Source organism: Bombus huntii, chromosome 3 (assembly GCF_024542735.1).
Source record: "Bombus huntii isolate Logan2020A chromosome 3, iyBomHunt1.1, whole genome shotgun sequence".
Classification (NCBI taxonomy): Eukaryota; Metazoa; Arthropoda; class Insecta; order Hymenoptera; family Apidae; genus Bombus; species Bombus huntii.
In genome coordinates this window covers 13,119,139-13,137,982 of record NC_066240.1, presented here as the reverse complement: position 1 = coordinate 13,137,982, position 18,844 = coordinate 13,119,139, and the positions used below count along the sequence as shown (strand labels likewise).

At 35.1% G+C, this 18,844-nt stretch overlaps 3 protein-coding genes and 1 long non-coding RNA gene across 17 annotated transcripts in view; 3 read left to right on the top strand and 1 right to left on the bottom strand.

The window, feature by feature from the left end:
* Nucleotides 1–430: 430 nt before the first annotated feature.
* LOC126863527 (zinc finger protein 706-like) lies at nucleotides 431–2,050 on the top strand. 2 transcript variants are annotated; one of them, XM_050613819.1, is made up of 3 exons: nucleotides 431–829; nucleotides 1,386–1,530; nucleotides 1,612–2,050. In XM_050613819.1, exons 2-3 carry the CDS (start codon nucleotides 1,387–1,389, stop codon nucleotides 1,699–1,701), a joined length of 234 nt encoding a protein of 77 aa, XP_050469776.1. In that variant the 5' UTR covers nucleotides 431–829; nucleotide 1,386; the 3' UTR covers nucleotides 1,702–2,050. The 2 variants fall into 2 exon arrangements, with proteins under 2 accessions (XP_050469776.1, XP_050469777.1); XM_050613820.1 differs by lacking the exon at nucleotides 431–829 and adding an exon at nucleotides 836–980.
* Nucleotides 2,051–2,192: 142 nt separating this feature from the next.
* LOC126863512 (glycine N-methyltransferase) lies at nucleotides 2,193–8,658 on the top strand. 3 transcript variants are annotated; one of them, XM_050613790.1, is made up of 6 exons: nucleotides 2,193–3,432; nucleotides 4,371–4,404; nucleotides 4,486–4,844; nucleotides 6,118–6,253; nucleotides 6,335–6,455; nucleotides 6,687–8,658. In XM_050613790.1, the coding sequence occupies exons 3-6, from the start codon at nucleotides 4,514–4,516 to the stop codon at nucleotides 6,990–6,992; spliced, it is 894 nt and encodes a 297-aa protein (XP_050469747.1). In that variant the 5' UTR covers nucleotides 2,193–3,432; nucleotides 4,371–4,404; nucleotides 4,486–4,513; the 3' UTR covers nucleotides 6,993–8,658. The 3 variants fall into 3 exon arrangements, with proteins under 3 accessions (XP_050469747.1, XP_050469746.1, XP_050469745.1); XM_050613789.1 differs by having other exon boundaries at nucleotides 4,371–4,419; XM_050613788.1 differs by lacking the exon at nucleotides 4,371–4,404.
* The window catches only part of LOC126863453 (potassium voltage-gated channel protein eag), a 157,562-nt gene continuing 146,173 nt past the window's right edge, over nucleotides 7,456–18,844 (bottom strand). For 10 of the 11 annotated variants that reach the window (XM_050613637.1, XM_050613638.1, XM_050613640.1 and 7 more), the window contains 2 exons: nucleotides 15,986–16,143; nucleotides 7,456–15,602 (listed from right to left, as the gene is read on the bottom strand). In XM_050613637.1, coding sequence (XP_050469594.1) covers nucleotides 14,578–15,602; nucleotides 15,986–16,143 — 1,183 coding nt within the window. In that variant the 3' untranslated portion in view covers nucleotides 7,456–14,577. The remainder of the gene's footprint in view (nucleotides 15,603–15,985; nucleotides 16,144–18,844) is intronic. The other variant, XR_007688864.1, reaches the window with a different exon arrangement.
* On the top strand, nucleotides 16,151–18,233 carry LOC126863536 (uncharacterized). Its single transcript, XR_007688897.1, has 2 exons — nucleotides 16,151–16,305; nucleotides 16,410–18,233. It is a non-coding gene; the product is annotated as an uncharacterized LOC126863536 (long non-coding RNA).

The window sequence follows — 18,844 nt, the reverse complement described above, 5'->3', positions numbered from 1 at the left end:
ATAGCGAAGTCACTGTTACTAATACATATTCAAAATATTTCATATAAGACACAAGATATATTCATAAAATATTAATACAAATATTCAAATATTTTCGAGAACAAATGTAATAGCCCTTAAAATGTTTAGCACATAATACGATTGATTCTTATGAAAATTGATATTCTAAACAAATATTTTCAAAATATTTCAAACCTTAATAATAACTACCAAAAATTAATTAGAAAATAGGTTTTAAGATCAGAACAATCTACTATGATTCGAAAATTATAATAACTTTCAAAAAATGCAACGAAAATTTCGACCAATAGGAAGCAAGTATCATAGGAAGCTAGCATTCTCATTGGAAGAAAATATTTCGACATAATATGCACACATACATCTCGCGTGTCAAGAATGCGGTCACTGAACTTGTAGGCTTTAATATTTAAATATCGATTAAAAACAATTTCAACCTCAAGGTGTATTCTGAGCAATCGAATAAAAAGCTAAATAAAGAAAACTTAACAAGTATCCGATCGTACTCGTACCAACTCTCAAATATTTAATTTCAATTTTATTTTTTTTTTCTTCGTTTTGCACACAATTCTTGTTTGAAAGGCAGTACTTCACGTGCGGATGTTCGAAGCTTGCTCATCCCAACAGATGTGTTCCGAGCATAGTTCTTGACTTCTCGGTTTTCATTGCAAATTTTTCCTCTGGTCAGCCTCGATTCTACAACAAAACACGGAAACAAAATTAATTTGTTTCTGTTACGGATAATCGAGCCCCGGATCATCGAACCTAGCAAGAGTATCTTGCTTATAAATACACGTTCATCCTCGGACAGGTGAGCGATCTACTTTTCGCAACACCATTCCATCGAAAATTTCATCTTCTTCACCTGTTGTAAATTTCTCCACAAATTTAACCTATGCCTTTCGTATTGCTGTTTTTTCCCTTGGGATACGCTTGATTACGCGAATTAGATCACATCGCAGGTAATCTTTGGCACATCAGTCACCTATTTTATAGGTTGGATATATATCAGAGTAATCTCGATGAAGAGAAAGTATGTTATAATGATCTATTAAAGAGAAAGGATCGAAGACTGTGCAGTTGAGCTAAAATGCACGATGTCCACGTTTTTTTATAAAGTTCATTGCAGCCAGGAGTTTATATTAACCTCATTTTCCATTATCATTGAACACCTTATGTGCTCGTTTTGCCTAAAGATATCTAACAAAATTGATGGCGAAATCTTTAATTTTGTGGAATTTAAGTCCCATCTCATGTGTTGAGAGATTTAACAAATGATCATTTCGGTGTAAATTTTTATGTAATTTTTGTAGATTTGGAAGTATGGACACATTTACAATAATATAACAATTATAACATTATTTCAGAATGGCTCGTGGACAACAAAAGATTCAGTCACAAGCTAAGGCAGCCGAGAAGGCTGCAAAAGTGAAAAAGCAACAAGGACATAGTGCTAATGAACAAAAAAAGGCAGCACAGAAAGCTTTAGTACACGTGTGCATAGTTTGTAAGGTTAGTATGTTATCTATTTTTAATAACCTATATTATAGACTTTAGTGTATTTAAAATTAAAAAATAACACTCTGTTTGTAGGCACAAATGCCAGATCCAAAGACATACAAACAACACTTTGAAAACAAACATCCTAAGAATGACTTACCAGAAGATTTAAAGAATATATGAGAGTGAGATGTTGCGTAAGGATACAGGTTGGGATGGAGCAAGAGCAACAAAAAAATTACTACAAATGACAAAGTGATATAGTTCGACGTTCAACTAATCATTAAATAGTCTCATACAAAAAAATAAATTAAACCTTGTTAGTGTTTAAAATGAACTATTGCACAGTTAACAATTGAATTTTTGTGCACAGCCCAAAATTGTACCATAATTGGTATTCACTTGCAAAAGTAAATTTTCTAGTTTTCTTTCAACGATATTCAGTAATGTTCATCAAACACGTGATTGCTAAGTTTTCACTTGATTGAAACATGTATATTGCTAATAAATAAAGTTAATCGATTTAGCAGAATGATTACGAATGTTCATGCATACTTTAATGTTACAAGCAGTGAAAGATTATTTGTTACATTGGCTTCTTTAACTTAAAAAAAAATTAACGTGTATGTCTTGCATTCAGAATAGAATAGAATCAAAGAATTAAATGTAAAAGGGAAGATTTTATCTGCGAGAAACAAGAAACTGCCATTTTACAGTGTTTCTGCCAATTAGTCTACCAATAAAAGTATTGTATCTGTAATATGTTTGACACATAACTTTTTCTATGAATGATCATTAAGTTCTCATACATTCAAGGCTAATTTTCATTAAAAACATAAATTATGTTTTACGCAGATAATAATAAGATGGAATTTACTAAATATTAGTTTTTTTACAAAACTAAATTTTAGCATTTAGTACTTAAATTCTTTACTGTTTCATACTGAGAATAATTGATTCAATGGACTCTCCTCTCTACATTGTAGGATTTGTTTTTTGTTTCGTAAATGTTTCTGTCTGGCACTGTATATTTGCTATTATGCACTAAAAAAACAAAAAACATGGCAAAGCACTGCACAATCATCTAGTGTTTAGCAAAGAATCTGTTATTCTCGAGAACTTCCAAATATAATATATTATACCTTTGAAGTATGCTTTTAAAAATTTCTACCAGAATCCCTATTGAAGATTACATATTCGTTTTTCGGTACTGATGAGGTTAACGGAAACTTCTAGCATGCGTTTAATATAGAAATAAGTATGCGAATTATATGTAATTTGTTCTGACAAAATAATTATAGAATTTTACACCACAAATTGTTACTTTGTTCAAAACAATCTACGATCATCCTCACCTGTAAAAAAGATTTATCTTTAAATAATGTTAATTATTTATCGTTTTAGTTAAAGAAATAATTATAAATAAATAACAAAATTGTTCTCAAAATAATGTTGCTGCACCATATTTTGAGGTGCTGTTTCTTTGATGAGGTATCAATAAATAAAACGAAACGCGTGAAAATTTGATAAAATGATGATATGATATCATGTAACAATGACATGAAAATAGAAACTTCTATTTTTTACTTTTCTATGAACATTTTGTCGTATCATGATATGTCATAATGATTTATCAATCGTTTCAAGTGAAAGCGGGAAAAATATTGCATCATGCAAGCTCGTGAACACAGGATCATATATATTGTACGCATCCATTATCATCGCTCAGTTGTTCTGTGTGCTTCTATCACAGCGTTCATATCATTAATGCTAATTTCCAATTCGTTTTGTTGTTACTTTTTCATCTTCACTTATTTTTTCACGCTTGAATATCTTTCGTGGTGATCACAATATTTTTATCTTAATCCCATCATCGTCTAGGCAGTAACAAATTGCAGTTTATTTATTCAGAAGGTATAATATGTTTTAATTTCATAAATTTAAATGATATATTGCATGTTCTTTCTTTATTGCATTATAGTGAAGATAATTTGCGAAATATTCTGTAATATAGTCGAGCAATAGATAATAGATCGAGCAATGTAATTGTTGAAAATAATAATAGGAATCGTATTAATACATAACTCGGTAAAATATTTAGAAAAAATGTAAAGAGATATATGTATAAAACTATAAAATAAGATTGTAAATATTAAAATTTTGTTTAATAAATAGAGAAGTTATAGCAATTCTGAATGATTTATATTTAAATCACGTATTACAGTTATGATGAATCATTAATTCGTCACATTTTCGTAATAGATTTGCCCTAATTTAATTATAAATAATAGTCGAATTATCTAAACCTTAGATAAGGTTATTGTACGATGTAAGTACGTTACTTTTGGGACGTCTTTTATATCGAAAAAGATATATATATATATATACACATTTATTTAAAGATGTAAAAATATATGGGATACATATATATATATATCATATATTTTACATCTTTAAATTTTCCATAAATGTATAAAAATCATTTCATATCTCTACATTATTTCTGATAATTCTAAATCCAATAATAATAATAATAATAATAATTTGCTACTGTATACTGGAGGGGACGGAAGAAAATTCCAGATTCATATTTGTGTATGATAACTACATTACATTAATAGTAACTTCGCTGTACTAAATATTTTTTATCATGCTGATAACAGTCATCTATAATGTATCTATTCATAACTTCATTCTTTTCATCAATTATAGCTTGTTTCTTTAGATTGTAATATTTTTCTACTGCATATCCTTCAAACTTTCTTTCGTCTTCCACTGTACCTTCATAAAAATCTTTTAAAAACAATAATAGATTAATAGATAATAGATAAAAGTAATGTATCCGTCTGTAGATAAAACGTCTATCTATCAATCAACACCTTCTACGTATGTTTCACAATCGCGAATCAATGACGTAATCCAATAACCAAGTTCAATCTACTATGTTTTATATGAAAACATTTTCAGTGCCTGTGATTGAAAAAATTGAGAAGAGATGGATTCCATATTTCGCACGAGGTCGTTAGGTACAGCTGCCGAAGGTGTTCGAGATCAGTATGCTGACGGGAGAGCAGCTAAAGTATGGGAAGTGTTTATAGGCGACAAAAATCAAAGAACTCAGAATTATCGTGACTTTTTGGTCGGTATGCTGAGAGACAAGGGATGCAAGAAAATTTTGGATGTAGCGTGCGGGACTGGTGTGGACTCGGTGATGCTACTCGAGGAGGGTTTCGAAGTGCTCAGTGTAGACGCTTCGGATAAGATGTTAAAATATGCTTTGAAGGCACGATGGGAACGCAGGAAGGAGGAAGCGTTTGACAATTGGGGTAAATATTGTTTTACCGTGGAATATATGTATATACGGAGTGTTCCATTTATTTCAAATGAATAATATAGAATATTATTCGTCTTGGATTCATTAATATTTTATTTATTTTTGTTGGTATAAAAAATCCTTTAGATTCGGATAAATTGATTCAGAACAACGAATATAGTTATTCGAAAGTAACTTAAAATATTAATGAATGCAAAATAAATCGAACGTACACTAAGTAACATATTATGAATGGAAACGTTTTTTATTTTTTGAATAAGTGAAAATAAATGAAAATTAATTCCTAAAGATTACTTCAGCTTGAGATTAATATTAATGTTTTTATCTGAAACGCGAATCGTTTTTAACGGTAACTGGATAAATTAATAAATTCGATTATAATCCTCAATACCATAAGGTATATATATGTATGTATGTATGTATGTATACTAATATTAGCTAATAATTTATATCGCAAATGATATTACTCTTTTATAGTAGATTATGAAATTCGTTACTATTATGAAATTAGCTAATTAACTGAAATATCAATATTGAATTGTTGTTAGTTTCGCAAAGTTCATGGTTCGACCTAGTGCGTATGCGATTAGCGATTATTGAGGTGAAATTTCCTATGTTTATTTGCTGCATACGTCGCGTCAGAAGCAGATCAGAACTATGACTCGTAATTTATATAACGCGACATTTCATAGTTTTCCATCGTCAAGAGAAATACAGAGAAGCAACTATATGATGAAATCATTAACCCAATATATTCCTCTCCTTGTTCGAACGTTTATGTGTACTGTAAACCGTTATTGCTTATCACAACAAAGTGCAAAAGATTAATACCTTATCGAAGGTCAATTCTTTCGCATAGCTGTTTTTATTGTTTAACTGTTTTTATTTTCAATTTTTTTGCTGAAGATTATACTGAATTATTGTTGACCCAACCTTTTTACACTATAAGTTATAAGTTAAAAGTCAAGTTGATATTAACATGTCAGCTGTCGTATCTTATATCTTGCAAAATAAGTCATTCTTCGTTTTTTGCAGATATAGATATGATACAATTAATATATAATAGAAGTGATATGCCATGTTTATAAATAAAGGAATTGTTGTATCCAAAAGATTGAGGATCCAATTGACGAATTATATCGAGAATATTTGCTTTTTGTTAATGTAAAATTAAGATTTTGAGTGTTTCTTTTAATTTGAGAGAAGAGTAATAAAATTGAATATCTTGGCAATGTATTAATTCTTTGTTTATTGGTGTTCTGCAGAGATTGAAGAGGCGAACTGGTTGACTTTACCAAAGGATATTCGTCATTTAATAGGAGATGGATTTGATGCAGTAATTTGCTTGGGGAATAGTTTTGCTCACATGCCTGACACTTTTGGAGATCAAAGAGAACAAAGGTAATATTGATATATCTTACTCCGTATTAATGTATTAGTAGCTTGCAAGAGTTTTCTTTTCAACTTCGTTATCGACTGTAGGCAAGCATTATTGAATTTTGAACACTGCGTGAAACCCGGTGGTTTGCTGCTGATTGATCACAGAAATTATGATGATATAATTGATACTGGAAATGTACCGGCAAAATGCATATATTACAATGTAAGTATACTTCAGAAACTTCGAGTCTATAAACAAATAAATTTTCGATTTCTTTCAAAAATTATATACAAAATTCCATCTATAGATGCGTCTTAAATACTCTAATGCAAAGCATTCAAATTAAAAATATTCAAATTGAAAATTTGGGCCCTCGAATTCAAACGATTCAATTTTGGCGCATGAAATTTTGTAATCTAATATTTATTAGAACCATTTTTTATGGAATTTTAGAGTCAACGCACAACAAACATTAAATCATCGGTACTATTCGTTTCGGGAAAACCAGCGATCGTCACCTTGGATTATATGATAACCTTGGATGAAGGGGAGGAAGAGGAAGAGCAAGTCAGCGAATTCAGACTGTCCTATTATCCACACAGGTTAAATGTGTTCAAGGACATGTTGGACGAAGCGTTCCATTACAGGGCCAAGCACACTATCTACGGCGATTTTAAACCTTTGGAAGAAATAAAGAATCCTGGTTTCTATATCCATGTAATGGAGAAACCAGAATATGCAAATTTAATAAAATCATAATCATTTCAACGAACACAACTTCGTCGTGGAGTTCTAATTTTCAACATGTTTTATTTATTTTCTATTTATTTCGCACATTCCTGGAAATGCTATTTACATTTATTTTGAGCAGCTCAGTCTGATTTAGTTTATCCTCTTGGGAACTCTTGCTCTGTATCATGATTTTTATAATTTATATACTTTTTTGTACATTTTAAGAAACTTTTGCTGTGTTCGTTTTCTTTATATATATATATATATATATATATATATATATATATATATATATATATATATATATATATATATAGAGAGAGAGAGAGAGAGAGAGAGAGAGAGAGAGAAAGAGGGAGAAAGGAAAAACATATATTATATAATATTAGTTGTAAGTTCACACTGAAAAAAGATGAGCAATAAAAAGAAGTAGAAGGAAAAATTGTGATTGATTCAAGGATCGATTCGCAAATAGAACAGCGGAGCTCGGTCAAGTTTTAATCTTTTTTTATTATAAGTTCGAAAGCAGCTTTCTTTTGAGTATTCTAGCCAGGCTTCGTTCGATGCTACAATTTGATCTCTCGACGATACGATTTTTCATCTTTTATCTTATGTCTTTTTTTTTTGTTTTTTCTTTAAGTATATTCGTCTCGGTGGTTTTTTGAGCGATCGTTGACGCCGATTCTGAACTCCTTGATCGACCCTTCGCTTCCGACCGTCGTTCGAACGTTCCACGCTTCGCAAAATAAGATCAGGAAGACCAGTGAACATTAGACCACGGTAGATTCGAAATTTTGGTTAGTCTTCACGGTTGGTGTTTCATTTTACCATGTATCTGCATAAAACAAAAGAGCTCCTCAAGTTTTAACCTCATCATCGATACTTCGATTCAATCGTCAGTGGCGCTGTTCAAATACCATTTTCCTAAATTAATATTTCATCTTAAATGATCCCTTAAAAGTCCTTCATCGCTTTCTAACCTTAATTTCACGTTGTCTACACCTTTTATAGGGAAGAACCATGCAATACAATTGCAATAACCTTGCAATCAATACAATTTCTTAAGGATCAATATCGTCTAAGTCTAAGCAATCTTAATCAGAATCGGGCATTACTGATTTAAAAGATTCAATATTTACAGAATTCTGTAGTAGATCGATCCTTTGAGAGAAGATTTCAAGGTTATCTTTAATAAAGACGATTGAGCTCGAAGGATGATCACGATCGTAAGCATTTTGCTCTTAGAAAGTGCAGCTTTTTATTCTCGATCGAAGCTAGAGATTTTATCGATTTAGATCCTTTCAAGGAGAGCTTTCGTCGTTGTTATCAATCGTCGACGATCGCTCGAATTGAAAACAACAACAAGAACATGAACGCGGCGAGGAGCGTTCGCGTAGGACCATTCGTTCGTCGCGTTTCGTCTTCTCTGAGTCGCGTCGAGATCGCACGATCGGATTCTCACAAGAGTTCGCAAACAGCTCGGCTCCTGTCGATTTTCCAACGCCATGAAGATCAATCGATCATCTGATCGTTTCACGATACAGATTTCTTTTATTTCGTTTCGTTCCATTTTGTCTTTGATAGAAAAATGGAAAGTTTATGATTACGAACACTCTCTTGGTTTACGTACAACGTTGTGATACGCTGTTGTTCGTTACAGAATTGCAAATACGACGTGTTTTTTTTTTTTTTTTTTTGTAAAACAACGGCGTTTCGATTTATAAAAGAAACATATCGTCATATATAGGAGCGTGAAGCTTTGTTTTGCGGTAACCAAGAGAGGTTATGTTTGCTAATTGTTCATTAGACAGTCATTTTCTATCGATTAGAAAAGCATTATATTAATCTAAAGTATTGAAAATCGTTGATTGAGAAACGAATTTTCTTCCGGAGGATAAAAAAAAAGATTGGCGAATAAGCTGAGCGATGGTAACTGGAGATTGATCGATTTTTCGTGGCGTTCGATTACCGAACAGCAGTTTTCGGAAATGACAAGGACAGAATTTACAAGGCCGAGGACTTGATTACAGTGCAACGAATTGCCCATATAGAAAAATGGACGAAGTGTTAGTTATAGCAAAAATTTGTTTACCCCCCTTTTCTTTTGTTTTAATAGTAATCATAATAATGATCATAATAATAACCATAATAATATATATATATTTTTTTCTTTATTTCTTTGTTATTCCGCCGGATAGCTACTATATAGATTCTCTTAATCATTTTCACAAAAAATTCGATACGATCACGGCTTCTTCGATCGTCGCGGCGATCACAGTCGTCGTCGTATAACTTTCTTTTTTTTCTTTTCAACAAAAAGAATCTGTCATTCTTTCATATCGTTTTTGTGATTTTTATTTTAGAGAAAAGAAAGATTAAGATATCAGATTCAAACAAAAACGAGGCATCCGCTCGTCTCCTTTCTTTCGAAACGAACGAGCGGGAGTTTCACAAAGAAATAAAGACAAACTTTCGTTCGTTCGTAAACTCGTCGTTGACAAATCGATGACGACGACGATGATGACGATGACGACGACGATGACGACGACGACGACGACCCGTGTCACGACGCTCTCCACTCGAGTACGTCGATAATCCGTTATTGCAAAGTAGCTGATATATAAAAAATTGTAATATCACATGTTTACCATATCTTCTTTCGTCGTGTTGCCTGTTTTCGCGGCACCACATCCGACAACGACCCGCCTTGTCGGCATTTAGCTTCGACGCGGACGCCAATTGCGCTCCTCCACCTCCGTCATCTTCGATTTTCTTCGAGAAATCGTTCCGTGCACAATGTGCACTGCACATACACACACTGTTCCACGGGAAAAATACGTGATGGAGGTTCGTCGTTGCAATTACCAGAGACGCGGATCGATCCACACTGGCGAAACACTCAAAAAGACCGCGTTGTCAACGATTCCAAGATGACGGACCAATAAGTCGATCATATGTCGTCCACCTCGATCATTCGTGACTTTGTTATCGGCTTCGTTCGAGCTTCGTCGCGTTGAAAATTGGCTCGTTGCGAACTGGTGCTAGAATGTTTCGATTTTGTCGAACATCACGAGTGGCGAGTCCGAATGGAATGTAAATCGGGGATTTTATGAAACCAATATGGCGCTGGGCTTATCGAGGAGATGAAACGCGTCGTCAGTCTTCGATATTTTCGATGCAACGGTTTACGGATACGTTTGGTGGTCGACTTACCGGTCACCAATGGAACCGCCCGACGGAGACGAGGATACGTGCGCGAGAAGAGAAGCTCTCGGATAGCGAACAGAGCGAGTCCACTTCCCCGCCATTCCAATATCGCCAGTATTAGCAAATTTTAAAATGCCAATTCGAAACTGAAATTGAAATTGCGTGAGTGAATATTTCTTGCGGAATTTCAAATATTTTCGTCGAAATTTTTATAAGATTGAAAAAAAGCATTTTGTAAATTAACTCCTTGCCTTATGATCTTTTCAGTAGATACTCAAATGAATATTTTTGTAGCACCATGTCAGATGATGTGTTATGGATATGTTATATATAATTTGCAGTTAGATTAAACATTGTTAAAGTATTCAAACTTCATTACGAGTACAATATCCCTTATTGAATTACGACTATAATGTTTGCCACGAGTATGATCCGATGTTAAGGCAAGGGTTAATTTTTAAGGTTAGTATGAAAATGGTAAATCGATTTGGAACGTCGGGCCGATAGACTGGATATGCAGCGTTAAAAAGGAGCAAGGCGCACCGTTCCCGACAATAATTCTCGATCGACGCGCGTCAGCTGCTGTAAACGTTTCAACGGCATGTTAAACTTTCGCGTTCGTTTTAAAGTGTATAGAAACTACGATAGAGCCAGCTATATCGTCACCGCTGCTAAAACCTAATTAACAAAGTCCTCGTAACTGCTCGATAATTCAACATTTTTCTCTTCATTTTCTTCATCTCGTTCTCGGTAACATCGTGAAATTAGAACTATTTCTGCATTACTCTTGTACGCTCTTCGTCTTCATGCCCCATACACACACAAACAGGCATTCTCGCATTCTTTCTTCCATATTTTTCGCTTCTATTTAATATTTATAGTATTTACACGCGTAGATATCCCTGTCAGCGCGTTTGCCCGTGTTCCCTTCGTTTTGTTTTTCATTTATTCATTTTGAATCGTCGTGGATCAACGTTCAGTGGTATGTTCGGGTCTCGACGATCCGTGGTTCCCCTTTAATCTGAATTGCGTTCAAATCCGGATAATATTACGCGAATGATCGATATTCGTTAATTAATAACGCCAAAAAGCAATGCTTGGTTCGTTAGTTCACAGAATTTAACATTTTAACGATTTAACTTTCTATACACATACTACTATAGTGACCGTAAATAAAGAAAGGTAAACCATATGCAACCATATGTTCCGCCATATGCAATATAGATACATGAGGGGAATCGCGGCGTGGAAAAATGATATACATGTATATGTAACCTCAAAAGCTCCTTCGTTCGCATCGTTTCATCTATATATGTCGGCTTAAGCTAACGAAATATATATATATGTATATATCTATCAGAGGCTTATTCGATTAATCGCAATTCTCTATTCGTGAGATCAGTACTTTCCATCTTTGATTGTCCTTCAGAATTGTGTTATTCAAAGTTCTTTCTCGAGGCGGCAGCAACAGAAATACAACATACATATGCATATGTGTGTCTCTATTTCTGTGTGTGTGTATATATATACGGATGTATGCATACGTGGGTGATATATATGAATATTCTCGTTGTCGAATCGAAGTTTTTCTCGAAACAGAAAGCTGCGCCGGAAACCGAGAAAGAATTAGAGGAAAAGGAAAGAATAATCGCGATATGATATTTTCTTGCTGCTTTTTTTTTTAACCTTTTCTTGTTGCAAACGCGTTGACACGAACCACGCGTAACTTTATCAGTTTCTTCTTTTTTCTATGTATATTATATATATGTATATGTATGTATGAATATATATACACGTGTCGTAGTTACAAGATATATATACACCTAATATTGCTGTTTGGCTTCTGTGAATGCCATGTGAACGCGGGATTAGGTCATGTTCTGCAATGTAACAAAGTACACGGAATCTTTGAGTTTCCGTAATGGCGTTTGACATTTGTCATTATTGAAATATCGCGACCGTAAGTTGCAGCACTTCAAGTTCGATCAAAATGGAGAGTTTTATTTATTTATTTATCCTTTTTTTTTCTTTCATGCTTTTTTCCTTTCCTATACTTCATTCGTTCTTTTTTATATTTTGCTTTGCTAATATTTAAATCTCGCGCGACCGCTGCACTGGAAATGCAGCCATTCGAGGCGTGGTCGAATTGACTTTTAACAATTTATAATTATTCATTATCGTCGCGTCATGGTGGGTTTCGGGAACCATTATCGAATTAAACGTCTTCATTGAATTTTATTTTATATTTCTTTCTTTTTCTAAGAATCGAATAGAAAAACTGGAGGAACGAGGAGAAGTATGTTGTTTAACACGTTTAAAAAGATAAGAATGACCTTTGTCGGTAGCTTCTAGGCACCTACGAGAACTGGTTTCTTGGTGTACCTTGAATTCTTTCTCTTTGAATAGCTTCATAATCTCAATTCTTATTATCTGTCTTGAGACGTTTAAGAGGTTGATGGATCACGAATCGCTTTACGGGCAAGGTCTCCTGAAGAGGGTAGTGAGAATACTTTCTGATGCTGGGAAGCTTAGAAAAATGCAAGGGTGACCATGAGAGCATCTCCGGTATTAATTTTCAAATCATTTTCATCTAAATCTATTGTAGGATCTCTATGTTTTTTTTAGAAAGATAAAGAAACAAGATGAGATAATACTAAACTGAAAAAAATATAGTGAACATACCACAATAAGCAAAATCTAAGTGACTAAACTTAAAGTTAAAAACAAACGACCTAACCTCAAACCTGGTGAAACAAATTTAGCTCTGAGGTTTAAAATATTCAATGAATGTCCTCCCAATATCGTCACGATTAATTTTCACACAAATTCACGCACTTGTAATCGATTTTTAATCATGTACACGCATACATACGTACATAAAGCATACACACACGGTTCATTGAGACGAAACTATCGAAAAGCCATCGATCAACGTTCGCGAATCTCGCTTTTTCAAACCTATCGACTGAAATAGAGGGGAGAAACAAAGAAGGGGAAACGGTAAAAAAGAAGAACACGGCACCATGGTGCAGCGATAGCGATGCAACGATAAACGACTTGGCAACGCGTCTCGACGCCTTTCGCCTCTAATCACAGAGCTCGACTGTCCGAAAACTCAAATGCAGAGAACATCATGATACTCTACCTATACTAACTCTTACTTTCTCAAAATTTTCAACGCTCTTATAATAATTAGTCGTCGAGCCTGAACCGTTCCAAACAATTAAAGAATCGTGTAGCATTGTTCGTTTTATAGTTGGACCGTTTATTAACAATTTTTTCATTCAATTTATATAGAATTAATTAAGGAATGATTAAAAATGAACGAAGAACGTGAACAACGATTCTCTAATTGCTTCAAGAGTACATATACATATATGTATGTATATATTGTTCTTCGTTTTCTCTTCACTTTATTCTTTTTTATTCGTTTCGTTTCATATAGTTTATTCTCATTCTCTTGCTTATCGTTTCTTTCCTTTTCTTTTCTTTTGTTGTTGTTGGTTGTTTTAGTTACTTAAAATCTATCGCGCGCAACCACGAGTCTAGCTGATATCCCCTAAAGATGCGTGTAAACCTACGATTACAGTGTGTGTTACCTTACGTATTAGAACGTGAGTATTCTGAATTTTGTTAGTTTCCATCCTCCTCTCGTTTAAACGTTCGATGTCTCGAAAAAGCCGTCGCAAGCAGTATATAATTCGATATACTTTTTTATATATTTTTTCTTTGGTTTACTTTTTTGCTTTTTAATCGCGTGTTTGGCCATGCAAAAATATGCCAAGTTGCATTATAGTAGCGGGATCGTTTCGTCGGCACATCCCTCTTTTATTTTTGCTCTCTTGTGTTTTTTTAACCTCTTTTATAGAATTTCTTGGTTTTTTTTCTTTCGTATTAAATTCGAACGACAATCCCCGAACCATAACCTCAAAAATCAATATTTTTTTCCCCGTGTCGGATTCGTTCTTCACGCGTACCGACGAATGCTCGCTAAAGACCAGACGCGAAGCGAGTAGCGAAAATGCAGCATGTCCTTAAAACGTACGCGGTGAAATTTTACAGGTAGCTTACTCTACCGGTACACTCGTCTCATTTCGTTGAAAAGAGTTCGCTGAAACAGCCGTCCTTCTCTTCTTTAAAGAAACTAGAAACCTTAACCTCGACACAACTTCCATTTCTTTCCGATTATGATAACCTCCAAATAGCTATTTTCCTTCTTCCATCGATTAGAATAGGACCAGCTCCGACGATCCTAACCAACCACATAAAACTTTCTTAAGTCACATCTAATTGCACCATACTTAACCCTAACCTTAACAAAATCATTCCAGAGAACGGCAGTTCGTTCCAGCGATTCTCGCCAGAATATCAGCCTCGAGACGATCGTCCGGAGCCTTAAGAACTTTCACAAGTATTCCCTAGGTCTGGGCGGAGGCCGTTTTCTGTCGGACCTGTCGCTTCTGTCTGTCGCGGTGGTGTTCTGTTCCCTGTCATCCGTGCACTCGAGCATCTGCGTGGTCTCTGTCGCCTCCGATGGACTAATAGGCTGACTAGCTAACGGTGCCAGCGGTGCAGCTCCCTTGTTCCTTGATTTGCTTCTTCTCTTCCTCAAAATCAACGGTCCAAGGGATGTACCATCGTCCCCTCTGGAAGTGGACGCTTGGGCCAGTCTTTCTAACAACTCTTTACTCATTTCCCTCGAGGAAGTCTTATAATCACTACTACTGTCCTTCAATCTGTCAGACTGTTGCGATTGATGATGGTGATGGTGATGATGATGATGCTCTTGGGATTTGGAGCTTCTCTCTGTGGTTGTACCCTGCTCCCTGTAACCTTCGGTCGTCGACGTGGATGCAGTCGCTATAGAAATTTTCTGCTCTGTGCTTCCCCCAGGTGTTTGCGTAGCCTGGGAACCCTGTTGACAGCTAGAAGCACTTTGTGGTTGACTGGTTGGCTGAATCTGCGAGGAACCGCCGCTACCACCCGTTGAAAAATTGTTCGAGCCCTTCTGCTGCGGTGGAGTGGCCGCAGGAAGCCTTGTCATTAGCGTCTGCAGCATGTCCTCGATCTTTGCTAATCTTTGATTGACTCGTTGCACTTCCAGTTTCAGATCAACCTTCACCTCGAGCACGGCAGCTAGGATTTCACGATCGTGGCTCGGCTGAGTGGTAATTAGTCCATCGTCATAGCTCTCCAGTCGGCGAAGCTGGAGCTGCTTCGAATCTGCCGCATTCTGCTGCTGTTGCTGCGTCTCTTTCACGTTTTCAGCATCACCTGATTCTTCGATGGTACCGGTCAGCTTACCGAATTTTGGGAACACCTTGTTGCTACCGGCACTAGAACTGGGACGGGTGTCCCTGGCGCTTAAGGATCGTTTGAACGTATCTACCCCGGTTCCCGTCTCGCTTCCGGAGTCCAGGCTGGAGCTTCCTGTAAAATTCAGGCTTTTTGTGATGATTTACTTCGCTAAAATATTTTATTTAAATATTCTACAACATTGTAAACAGCTATTCTAGCCTCAATTGGTATCATTGGATCTTGGATATATTTAGTTTATAGATTAGGTTTATTACTAACATTATTGCTTAGGTTTGATACTATTAATGATATTCATCATGTAATATGTAGAATTTTTTTTTATTTAATTGTTTACATTCACAATTTGTCCAGTTTGGACATTTGGTAGAACTTTTTAGCTGTTAGATTATCATGTGGGTGGCTACCCTCAGCGGGGTACCATCATCGTGTTTGTTAGGTTATGTCCTTTGTGAATATGTAGAATAAAAGTATATGGAATGGTAGTTTTCAATTACCTAAGAGTCGTCCCCACTTCCCGGCCCGTCCTTTAACAGCAATGTTCTCGTCCGCTGTGGAGAGTTTCCTGGCGTGCGAGGATTCACCCTCCTTCCCATCCTTCCCGTCTTTTCCGTCTCCTTTCTCCACGTCAGCATTGTGTCTCTCCCTGCGGAACCTGGATAGAAAAAAGTAGAGAGCGAGAACGCCCGTGTTTAGTCGTGTCGACGTGATTTGCTTTTGTCTATTTACATTACTGGGATTAAGAGGCCAGTTTCACTAGGCGATCAATTAAATAAAGGGGGGAATAATAAGATTACATGGTGTATACAAATCATGGGTAGGAGAATAATATAGTACATATTTAAATTTGTTCTTTTTTTTTACATCCAAAAGTTTCACATATGTACGTATTTCTTCTTTTCGTTTTTTTTTCTTTTTTAGGTTAGGTTGAACTTTTGTGAAACTTTTCTGTCCCTCGATCGTGTGTGATCGATAATCATCATTCAGCGGCAGGTTTTTGGAAAGGATAGATACGTATATATGCAAAATATATATAAATTGATATATACATAGATATTTATGTACATTTTACATATATAGTGTTGATATTATTTTTGGTTAGACGAAGAACAGTCGTCCTTTCTTTCTTTGCTCTGCTACTGGTGCCGCTTTTTTTATTGGTGGCAAATGAGACAAGTTCGTTCTACTGAGGCTAGAAAAAGGGAGACAGCTCCAGCGGTGTTCACGAGCAACCTACTTTGATGTGCCTACGGGATTCGAAAGAAAATATTCTCGGTGGTGATAAGATGCCGATAACACATACGGGAAAACCTGGCAGCGTCGATGAACCGATTGTGGCCTCGTACCTATCAAAAAAAAAAAGAAAAAAAAGAAAAAGGTAAGTATAAAATAAAGCTCTTACTGAAACATACCATACACTTAGGAATACGTACATTGAGAAAAGAAATAAAGAAAAGGCCATAAGTAGATATGGGAATGAAAAGAAAAATAATGTTGCACATGTTACAATTTACAACGAAGGTACAAAAGCAAAAATAATTTTGGAACTATGAGAGGACAAAGGCTGTGCACAATGATCCGTCAAATTAGTACGATCTATTCGGAAATTTTGAAATTGTTTGAAACTTGAATAAATATGTCTGGAAAATTTGTAAATTTTCTTACACAAAATATTGAATCATTCATCTTTTTCCTCTAACACTTTGTTCGACCAAAAGAGAGATATTACTTGTTTCAAACTTGTTCATTACTTGTTTGAAACTTGTCAAAATTATTGAAAAATCGAAGAAGTAAAATTTGTCATTGTTTTTTATCTGATCATAATAATTCGATTATTTACTGTTGTATTTGATTGACGAAATTTTGAACGAAAGTTTCGTGGTGAAAGACACAGGACGACATTCTTGTTGGTCGAAATCGTGGTGTCTGATTTTCCGTCATGAAAAGTCGGGACACGTTGTCACGGTAATTTTTAGGCTGGATTGGCCGGCTCAGAAATTTCGTGCTTGATCCGTAATTATACCGTTCGCCCGTTGAGAGCATCAAAGTTTAAATTACTGGTTATCCACCGACGTACTCTGATGGGATACGAGCGAAGAATAAGAAATCAGAGTACGTAAATAGGAAAGTAGTGTTCGGCATGCGTATCAGTCTGTTCCCTTCGTCGTTTCATTGTCCTGGGAAAATAAGCGGATTCTTCCCGCGGGATTTTCTAAAAGAATGCCAAAGAAAATGAAAGATCGTGGATTAAGAAAATATAGAATAGAATTTTTCTTACATAATTTCTCTATTAACAAGAATTTTTTAATTTATGTAATTAATACCGATCCGTGGTTAATATGAATTTACAAAATGTGTATGTTCCAAAATTTGCTGGAAAATTAAGGAAGAAGGTATTTCTTAATTTCCAAGTTCCAGGAAAATCTAATTCGTTTATTATACCAAGTGAGAGGCAGAGAATTTCGGTGAAAGTGGTCGGTTTATGGTCGGATATAATTTGCCTCTGCTGGGCTCCAAGATATTTTTTCTACTTATTATTCATGAATCTTTCAAGGTCTTCTAGAGATATTACGAAATGTACAATATTCTCAGACAATTTTTCTATTAGTAACAATTTTCTAATCTCACGAAAAGGACATTTTTAAAGATCGTGTCGAGCAGAACACTGAAAATTCCAACAATGATGGCCAATCTGTGATCAGACGCGTCTTTCTTTCTATTTTGTCCACGATGTTCCAAAGTTTCCTGGAAACATTAAGAAATTTAAAATAGGATCTTGCAAGATTATTTTCCTAATTTAGGAATTAATGTAAAAATCTGTTAATCTTACAAAAAAAAGTACCAAGTAAAATACTGACAATTCCAATATGCTGGTGACCAATTTATAATCAGATTGTGATAATTTATTCCACAGATTTTCGAAAATATAGCTGGCAAAATATTTTCTTGTTATCCACGAATCTTTCAATATTCCTCTAAAACAGAAAAAAATCATAAGCAACCAAATTTTCGCAATTCTAAATCGCAGTAACCAGGTAAATGATGAGATTTCGCACGATGGAATTTCTATTCGGCCCCAATCGTGGTTCATCGACGCAACGTTAGATGATACAGTAGTATAAATGGTAAACGAGCTGCCTGATTAACTGTGGGAATGCCATCGAGCGATCAACTCGCACCACTCGATCGGAATAAGGCCAGAGAAGAGAGAGAAAAAAAATAGAAAAAAAAAGATAGAAAAGAAAATGAAAACGTATACCGCCACGTTCGTCCTAACCTCTTCGTTCTAAATTCAGTATCATTATTAAAAACGTACTCTACGAATCTATCATGCACGATAACATGCCACGGTCGAG

Coding starts and splice junctions, on each gene's coding strand:
- LOC126863527 (XM_050613819.1), top strand. CDS start 1,387: ATGGCTCGTGGACAACAAAAGATTCAGTCACAAGCTAAGGCAGCCGAG. Junction 1,531..1,611: donor ACGTGTGCATAGTTTGTAAG/GTTAGTATGTTA, acceptor CTCTGTTTGTAG/GCACAAATGCCAGATCCAAA.
- LOC126863512 (XM_050613788.1), top strand. CDS start 4,514: ATGGATTCCATATTTCGCACGAGGTCGTTAGGTACAGCTGCCGAAGGT. Junction 4,845..6,117: donor GGAAGCGTTTGACAATTGGG/GTAAATATTGTT, acceptor GGTGTTCTGCAG/AGATTGAAGAGGCGAACTGG. Junction 6,254..6,334: donor GGAGATCAAAGAGAACAAAG/GTAATATTGATA, acceptor TATCGACTGTAG/GCAAGCATTATTGAATTTTG.